The 10,012-nt window shown below is 49.3% G+C and overlaps 1 protein-coding gene across 2 annotated transcripts in view; it reads left to right on the top strand.

Annotated features, from left to right (window-relative positions):
• Positions 1 to 10,012, top strand: part of LOC143485021 (uncharacterized) — a 35,701-nt gene that overhangs the window by 21,528 nt on the left and 4,161 nt on the right. The window contains exons 3-6 of one of the 2 annotated variants that reach the window (XM_076984142.1): positions 1,982 to 2,033; positions 3,501 to 3,588; positions 4,433 to 5,007; positions 8,073 to 8,192. In XM_076984142.1, coding sequence (XP_076840257.1) covers positions 1,982 to 2,033; positions 3,501 to 3,588; positions 4,433 to 5,007; positions 8,073 to 8,192 — 835 coding nt within the window. Of the gene's footprint in view, positions 1 to 1,981; positions 2,034 to 3,500; positions 3,589 to 4,413; positions 5,008 to 8,072; positions 8,193 to 10,012 lie in introns of those variants that run through there. The other variant, XM_076984144.1, reaches the window with a different exon arrangement.

Genomic DNA, 10,012 nt, shown 5'->3' with positions numbered 1-10,012 from the left:
AGATGCTAAGTGTACATCTGGAGGACCTGCATCCGTAGACCACTCACTTGGGATAAGGGCGAGGTTCACTCGAGAACTCTCAGCCTCAGAGGGGGGGTGGGGGGGGTGGCATTGTGCCATTTTGTATTGTTTTTGTATGCTATTGTAATCTGTCATTTTTGTTTGTTCTTAATTTCTTTTTTGATTTAGCGGTGCTGCCTTCTGTTTCAAGGCCACAGTGATGGGTAGGGAGTGTAAAATATGGCGTCTGGTCAGTTAGTAGCTCCACCCAGACACTAACGTCCAAGAAGAGAGACAGAGGTTTGCTCTCTGGAAGTCAGAAAAGATTTCTGAAGATTTAGGAAGTTTACTTAAAGGGAACCCATTGGATAGGTTGTGCTCTAGTACTCTAAAGTCAACAGAACTTCTCTTTTTTAAGGATTTATTTATATGTATCTATATCTATCTATACACACGCAGGCATATATTGGTATTTTTAACAGATTCAGCAGACGCAGGTTACAGTCACTCCATGCTGACTGTAGTGGTGTTCTGCAACGCATCGAAATGCGTTCTCCCAGAGGTGGATAAACTGGAGGTCTGAGTGTCATTTTCTCTTCAGCAATGTCTGTGTGTGTCATTTGAATTCAACATTCAGATATTTTTATTTTTTAGTTTACTTTGCATTCGCTCGCATTGGGTCCCACAAGTTGGGGAGGCAAATGTCTTATAGCTAGATGTGTTCGATACTGCAACAGCCAGGAGAGATACACAGATACACAGATGCATGAACAGATATGTACTCAGTACTCAGATACACACATACACACGTACTCAGATACACACATACATAGATACACAGGTAAACATATTCTCCGATGCACAGATACACACACACAGATTCACACATACACAGATACCCCCTTGCACACACACATACACAAATACCCATACACACTCATACACACCTACACAGACGTCACGTACACACGCATACACAAACGCACAGACACACAGCCTGCGTCTCCGAGGTTTTGGGGCGCTGTTCTACAACAGCGTGTCTCCTTCTGTCTGCCTCGTGACAGCTGGGTGTACGGAGTGAGTAGGTCGCGCTGCTTGACACAAACATGCTCCCGACACACATGCGGTCTCCCCCGCGTCCACGGTCGTGGCGTCCCCGGGGGGGAAGCGCAGGCCGGTCACGACCACGGCGACGGCCCACACACTACGGCTATGGCACCGGAGCGAGGGAACCCGATTGGGCGGCCGCGGTCAGGTGGTTCGCTAAGCTGTCTCAGCGCCTCGCTGGTTTCTTTACAAGGATTCCAGGAACTGGCAGGACTGAGAGAGTGACGAAAGAAGTAGAGAGAAGGGGATGGAGAGAGAGAGAGAGAGGGAGAGAGAGAGAGGGAGAGAGAGAGAGGGAGAGAGGGGGGAGAGAAGGTAGAGTGGAAGAGAAAGAAGATGAGTGAGAGAGAGTGGAGGAGAGAAGGAGAGGGAGAGAGAGAGGGGGGGGAGGAAGAATTGCCCCCCCCCCCCCCCTCGCTATGCCCACACACTTGCATTGTGTCAGAGAGGGACGTAGGTGCAGCTGCTAAAAATGGTGTGAGAGTGGGAAAGATGGAGAATGTGAAAGAGGAGAAGCACGAGGGAGTGGCAAGAGTAGGATGTGTGTGTGTGTGTGTGTGTGTGTGTGTGTGTGTGTGTGTGTGTGTGTGTGTGTGTGTGTGTGTGTGTAAGGGATGAGGAGAGCTCAGTTACCTCATCTCTCCACCTTCCCCAGTCTCACACCTGCGTGCTGTCTCGTGGCCTGGTTACCGTGCTCCACAGAAACGGGGCGGCCTGACCCTGCTGGACTCGGCGGTGAGGCGCACGTGGGCCGCACGTGTGCCGCTTCTCTGGAATCCACCGCGTTCGCTTTCTCGCTCTTTGCCGCTCGGGAGCTGGACTGGTCGGCCCGGCCTGCGGCGTGTGTGTAATACGGCTCTTCTTTCATTCACAGGAAAAGCAAAAGCAGACATGGCCAGGCGGGCACGACTCACAGGGGGAACGCGGTGAGTAGCCCTTGGTTCACGCTTCATACACGCAGGTGGGGGCCAGGCAGCACACGTGGATGGGGCCCAGATAACACACGCAGGTGGGGGCCAGGCAGCACACGTGGGTACAGCAAAAATAACACACACAGGTGAGGGCCAGGCAGCACACGTGGGTGGGGCCCAGATAACACATACGGGTGGGGGCCAGGCAGCACACATGGATAGAGCCCAGATAACACATACGGGTGGGGGCCAGGCAGCACACGTGGATAGAGCCCAGATAACACATACGGGTGGGGGCCAGGCAGCACACGTGGATAGAGCCCAGATAACACATACGGGTGGGGGCCATGCAGCACACGTGGGTGGGGCCCAGATAACACATACAGGTGGGGGCCAGGCAGCACACGTGGATAGAGCCCAGATAACACATACGGGTGGGGGCCATGCAGCACACGTGGATAGAGCCCAGATAACACATACGGGTGGGGGCCATGCAGCACACGTGGATGGAGCCCAGATAACACATACGGGTGGGGGCCAGGCAGCACACGTGGATAGAGCCCAGATAACACATACGGGTGGGGGCCAGGCAGCACACGTGGATGCGGCCCAGATAACACATACGGGTGGGGGCCAGGCAGCACACGTGGATGGGGCCCAGATAACACACGCAGGTGGGGGCCAGGCAGCACACGTGGGTACAGCAAAAATAACACACACAGGTGAGGGCCAGGCAGCACACGTGGGTGGGGCCCAGATAACACATACGGGTGGGGGCCAGGCAGCACACATGGATAGAGCCCAGATAACACATACGGGTGGGGGCCAGGCAGCACACGTGGATAGAGCCCAGATAACACATACGGGTGGGGGCCAGGCAGCACACGTGGATAGAGCCCAGATAACACATACGGGTGGGGGCCATGCAGCACACGTGGGTGGGGCCCAGATAACACATACGGGTGGGGGCCAGGCAGCACACGTGGATAGAGCCCAGATAACACATACGGGTGGGGGCCATGCAGCACACGTGGATAGAGCCCAGATAACACATACGGGTGGGGGCCATGCAGCACACGTGGATGGAGCCCAGATAACACATACGGGTGGGGGCCAGGCAGCACACGTGGATAGAGCCCAGATAACACATACGGGTGGGGGCCAGGCAGCACACGTGGATGCGGCCCAGATAACACATACGGGTGGGGGCCAGGCAGCACACGTGGATGGGGCCCAGATAACACATACGGGTGGGGGCCAGGCAGCACACGTGGATGGAGCCCAGATAACACATACGGGTGGGGGCCAGGCAGCACACGTGGATAGAGCCCAGATAACACATACGGGTGGGGGCCAGGCAGCACACGTGGATGGGGCCCAGATAACACATACGGGTGGGGGCCAGGCAGCACACGTGGATGGGGCCCGAGCGCCTCACGCAAGCATAACACACGCTCATTAAAGACCTTGTACACATTTCAGAGCGTACTCCGCCAGTCCAAGCTGAACTCTATGAGCAAGTCAGACACCCGCCTACACGAGTTGCAGAGACTGCCCTGCAATATCAATGGTGAGTAGAACATATCTGAGAGAGAGAAAGAGAGAGAGAAAGAGAGAAAGAGAAACTGAGGGAGAGGTAGTTGCCCCTAGGTGGCTTTTTGGCTGAGACACATACACATGCAGGCAAACATCTTTAAAGACACACATTCATACAAGCACAGCCATCCTCTCACACTCCTGTGTGTGTGTGTGTGTGTGTGTGTGTGTGTGTGTGTGTGTGTGTGTGTGTGTGTGTGTGTGTGTGTGTGCGCGCTAAGAGTGATATCCCTGGTGTGCCGCTACTAGGATATTTCTGCTTCTCTTCATTGCTTCAGAGAGACAGCACAACACACAACACACATACAGCACACACACACACACACACACACACACACACACCATTCATTGCAGTAATAACAAGGATGCTGCACAAAATTTCTTCCATGTTAACCAACTCATCTCATACACTGTTCTGGTTTATGACTCATAGTGGATGCAGGTACTATGTACATCTGAAATGACAGAATTCTGCTGTGTTACTGGAGATAAAGCATCTCCAAATCAGATTACGTTTGAGATTATGTGCAGATTAAGTGCAAGCGAAAGTGCATTGGATGATGAAACGTGATGACATAGTGTAGAACTGCTATGCCCCCTTGTGTTTTGTCTTTGTTACTGCACATACAAAAATGCTGGTCACGCCTGTGCACTAAATCTGTCGTAAAATACGACTTCATATCTGCTTCCTCTGTATTATCTTGATGACATCATGTTATAATATTATCAGGTTGTCCATTACTCACATTTCAGCTGTTATGATCCTCTTTGTTATTGATCCTCTTTGGTGAATAAGAAGCTGTTCGTATGAATGATAGGTGGCCCTAAAATTCGCCCGGCCAGCATGGACCTGCTGCTCCTCCACAACCGCCGCTCGACCTCTGACCTCCGCCCTCCGCCCTCGATCCGGCAGCTTCCCCGCGTCCCCACCACTCCCGAGGCCAAGGAGCGTGAGCACACCTACTCCGAGGTGGGCCTCCTCTCCACGGCCCCGCCCCGCTGCCCGGACGACGGCCTGTACGAGAGCGTGGGGGTGCGAGGTCTTCCTCCCGACCCGGTGACCTCGCCTTCAGCTCCGCCCACGACCGCCGCGGCCACCGACGTTCCCGCCCAGAGCCCGACCCGCGGCCCGGGGACCGACGACCATGGACGAGGAGGCCCGGGAGACGAGGCGGGGGCCGCGGAGAAGGGAGGCGTAACGGAGACGAGCCAGGAGTCCGTGACGGCCGAGTACGCGTTCGTACGGAAGGGGAGGAAGCTGGAGAGGTGGAAGAGAGAGTACGGCTCCGAGGAGACCGAGAGGGAGGCGCCCGGCGTCTCCGGCTCAGACTCGTCCGCGGGCACCGTGCCCAGGAAAACACTAGAACCCTTCCACATGCCCAACTTCCCCAAGGTGAAGACCCCTGCATTAAAGGGTCCTCTGACACATCACACATAAAAGTCTCTTCCACTCTTTCATTTGCATGCTGCCTCCTTCGGGAATAGCTTGGCATACTTATGGTGCTTTTACATATTTTGGCCACTAGAGTGCACTGTGTTGCATGTAAATATCCTCAACAGGCATGTAAAGGGGAGGGCTGAGGGATGAGATATGACAGCTCTGTGTCCTGTGACTTACAGGGCCCCTAAAAATTAGAATTTCCTACCTACCAGTTCTACCTTTTTCATTGGGGCCCAATGTGTTATCATGGGTCTCACGATCCTTAGCAGCATCCCTGAGTGTCCATACTTATCCACTTATCCACTCATCAACAGCCAGTTTCACTATAAACATATTAGGATGACGTTCCTACACGCTGTCAGCCATTTTGGAGTTACTCTTTGGCTTGAGGTGCAAATACATTAAACATCTATCCAAAGAACATCATTAAATAATGAAGTAAAATGCCTTAGACGATAACAAATAATAATCCAGAGCACTGCTCACGTTTTAGGAACGTCAGTTTTAATCAGCCAATTTGTGCGACTGGTAGACAGTGAAGAGAACATCTCCTTCACTTCCCTTAGGGACAAATTAGTCATTGTTTTAGTTGCCAAATTATTGTGATCCAAGATTAGCATGTAATTAGCGTCTTCTTCCTGTGGAAGATAACTGAAATCTAACATCACACTGTAGCAGTGCAAGGTACAGTGAGAACGTCCCCCATTGTATGTTTGTCATATGAATGTAATGACCTGGTAATAAACTGGTAAATATCAGGGTTAGTGGTTAATTTTTGTTTAACAAGTTAATTATGTTTTGCCAGTGGCTGGTTTGTCTTGTCAGTTATTCCCTGCCTGGTTAACTAGTTCAAAACATCTATTAGCACATTTGAGTACTGTATAGCTCACAATCAGATCATATTTAGCTACATGTTTTGTATATAGTAGACTCTCTTATCCAGAGCAGCTTACAGAAGTGTTTTAGTCTACACAGAAATGTATCCTTGGCACAAATAGCTTAGAGTCCATACATAATACAGAATATCTTTTTAGTTAATTTTGTTATTATCATCTGGTGGTTTGTCTGGCTTTAATATCCTCAAAAGAAGTACAAGCTCTTTTGTTTGCTTCATATCAGTTCATCAGTACCTGTTTATGTCATGAACACTTCTTCTTGTAGAAACAGGGTGCTTTGACATGCAGGTGTGTGCTGACCAGGGTGCATTTAGCGTTGGAAACACACGGACATTTATCAGATAATGATTCTGCCTTCCTGTTGTTTTAGCAGGTTGCTCTGCCTGTCTTTTGAGCGTGTCACGGGTTTCGGTCTGACGGATGGCTTGTTTGCACAGACGCGGTGCCTGTATGCTTAACTGCACACGGGGCCTGCGTCTTTGAGCACTTGTGCGGCCGCGTTGTTTCCTCCGCTGTCGTGTGAGAGGCAGCGGCCGGAGCGGCGCAGAGTTGATCCGGGTGCTTTCACGACTCTCTCGGATGGGCGAGTGCAGAGCTGCTAGAAAGCGCCTTCACGCTTGATCGCGTGTGGAACTGGCGTTGCGTCCGAGTGCGTGCGTGCGGGTGCATGTGTGGGTGGGCGTGCGCTCACGTCAACGTGCACGCGCTTCTGCTACAAGCTGTACGTCTGCGCGAAGTGTTGCATCTGCTGCAAAGCATATGAGTCGAGTGTGTGTGTGGGTGTGTGCGTGCGGATGCATACAGGCATGTGTGCATGTGTGTGTGGCTGCTGACAGTGTCATACACGGGGGGGGGGGGGGGGGGGGGTTATGTAAGAGGGCTTGGCAGGCTGCCATCTCGACAGTGTGTTTTGTGTTAAGAGCAACGGAGGGGAACCACAGAGCAGGTAACTGTCTCAGCCAGGGAGAGAACCAGGCGCGTACACAGCAGGTCATTCATTCTCAGCTGAAGCCCCCATGCTGTACGAGCTCGCAGGCTTTCACCACCTGACTTGCACATCTAGTTTATATTCCTTCCACTTATTGCTCAGTGTAAGCTTTACACAGCGATAAAACATACACTGTTGCTGTTTTACGTATGTGGGAATATATGCACGCGAAATGTGCAAATGCGAATATTTTTGTGTGTGTGCTTGTGTCAGTGAGAGAAAGCAGGTGAGAACGTGCTTGACTACGCGCGTATTTGGTAAGGAAGGAGCTTTCATCCTACACCAAGGACACCCTCGTAACAAGCACTGCAGAGAGACTGATTAGTTTGCCAGAGTTAGAGAGAGAGAGAAAGAGAGAGAGAGGACAGAGCCAGAAAGAGATGAAGAAGTTGATGAAGAACAAATAAATCCAATTTGAGGACAACATCTGATATTCATTATATTACTCATTAGCCTCTCTGTGTGTGTGTGTGTGTGTGTGTGTGTGTGTGTGTGTGTGTGTGTGTGTGTGTGCGTGCCACTGTGGATGGACCCACAGGATGTTGGCTGCTTGATCTGCCAAGCGTGTTTATAGGGAACACACGTGTTTCACAAATGACCCCGATTTCCAGAAGGTGACCCCAGTGCTCGCCCAGTTTCCCCCAACACACCTTTAGACAGAAGTAGAATCTATATTACTCAAATCTTTTTTTAAACAGTAGGAAAGTCTATAGCAGGGGTGCCCATTACGTCGATCGCGATCGAAGGAAGTGTGGGTAGATCGCATGACATTAAAAAGTAGTGGATGAATGACAGGCCTTTCGTCCATCTGCACTGGGTTGTATATTGATTGACATACATGGTAGCCAATCTGACGTCTAGGGTTTGACCCCCAAACTGCATGTTCCACGCTGTATTGCCTCAGACTGTAGAATTCAATGACCAGATATTGTGCTGCAGATACCTACTAGTCATGATAAAAATTAATGGTTACATGTTGCATTTAGGGAATGCAAAAATGTTTTTGTATTGCAGTGTTGGTGTTGTATATTTAAAATACATGTTTTTTTTTTTTAGATATGTATTGTTATTTAATATTCACTTCTTATTATTTGAAATTAATATATTCCTTTAAATTTCACTCTGACCACTAGGAGGCAGTGTTCATGGGTAACGGGGAGCAATACATATGGAAGCCACCAGAGGAGAACAACATTGTAATTTCACGGGGTCCATCGCTAGAGAACGGCCAAAGCAATCCCTGCACTGCTGAGGTGAGAGCACCCCTTACCCATGATGCTTTGCTTTCACTTGTACCATTTGTCCTTGTGTCCCAATACAGTCAGTTTAGCCACTTTCTCAGTATTAATTACAGTCAAAATGCCCAGCTAAGTTTACACGGGGACCAGTTTTCCCTGACCCTTGACCTCTTTGGACTTCTCAGATTCTTGAGCACTCACGCTCACATGCTCACTCCTATCACACTGCGTGTTTGGCATGCACACCTCTGTATGTGTGTTCACCTCAGCTGACCCTCTTGAGCAGGGCCTGATAAGGGCCAGAGGTCCTGTCCAGAGCTGTGCGGGATAGGGCAGGGAGTCATCGGGGTTACGCCAGACGTCTCTGCGTCTTGGAGTCTCCCGCCGCAGAGCGGTGGGGTTAATAGCTGCCCCTCTCTGTCCATTGTCTGTCAGGGCTGTTTACTCACACAGGAAGTGAATGGAATGAGCGGTATTGGAGGGAGAGTCTGCGAGTGGGAGAAGAAAGCTGCCTGGGTCCTCCACCCTCCCTCCAGCCAAACTCCACAAACCCCCACCAAGCCTCATCCATCCACCTTCCACCCCCACCCCTCCAACCACCCTCCACCCCCCTGCATCCACCCCTGTTCATTCTCCCTTTGAGCCACAGGCTCTCGGTCTGACCACAGCCCTGCGGACCATTAGTGCCGACTCCTTCAACTCCAGACTGGGAGGAACTGGGAGGAACTGGGAGGAACTGGGAGTGGGCTGGGTATTCAGGCTGGGGGCATCAGGTTACACTTTTGCATTTGCAGCTCCATGTTTCTATGTGTACATGTAAGTATGAATGAACGTATCTCCCTCCCTCTCTTTATCCTCTAATATGTTGTTTGTGTGCACATGTGTAACGGGTGAACAGTCAGTGTAAGCTACAATAAGATATTACAGTAACTGTGACTTCTCTGATATCAGAAAGATATTTACAACCCTTGGCACTTTTGTTATTCATGCATTTTACACTCAGCCCTTCTGATTTTTGCCCTTTGTCAGTGTCAGCATTTAAGCTTTTATGCTTTGAAACATCGAATCATGGGTTTCAACAGTGACCATGAGAGTTAAGCCTGTGGCTTGTCTCAGATCAAATACTGAAGCCTTAATAATAATGACATAACGTATAAACCCTTAAACACTGCAGCCTGATGTTTATGACCCTTCTTCTCTTTTCATTTTCATTATCTAGTACATGGTCAGCATAATCAGTGTGTGTGTGTGTGTGTGTGTGTGTGTGTGTGTGTGTGTGTGTGTGTGTGTGTGTGTGTGTGTGTGTGAGTCTCAGATAAATACATATGAAAGTGAAAACAATAGCCTTGGTTAGCAAAATGCTATATTACAAAGACATTTACCAGAGTGTTGTGGAATTAAGGACACCCCTGCCCCTTAGAGGAGTTTCTCAGAGGACTAAGGATTTGCCTCAGTGAACAATAGTTCTACTTGAGCATTTTTGCATTAAACAACATTCTTCAGATAAAAAAAAGACAAGACACAAGGATCAACCAGTGTATCAAGCTTGTAGCTTCAAATCACATATATGTGATTTCAGTTGTGGCCAGAAATAAACTACCAAATAGTTTTGTTTTTTTTATTTATTAGTTGCTCTAAGAGGTTAAATAATGAAATTATTATAAACAGTAAATGAGTAAACAACAACTTATAATTAGTTGTATTAATTTAGATTGATTTCATAGCAGTAAATTAAAATAAACAGCACAAAGGAATAGTAATTACATAAATTACATAAAATCAAATAGAACTTCAATTAACTTAATATATTCAATTAACTTAATTCAATAATATAT

This window comes from Brachyhypopomus gauderio, chromosome 21 (assembly GCF_052324685.1).
Source record: "Brachyhypopomus gauderio isolate BG-103 chromosome 21, BGAUD_0.2, whole genome shotgun sequence".
NCBI lineage: Eukaryota > Metazoa > Chordata > Actinopteri > Gymnotiformes > Hypopomidae > Brachyhypopomus > Brachyhypopomus gauderio.
This window is presented reverse-complemented; position numbering and strand designations above follow the sequence as displayed.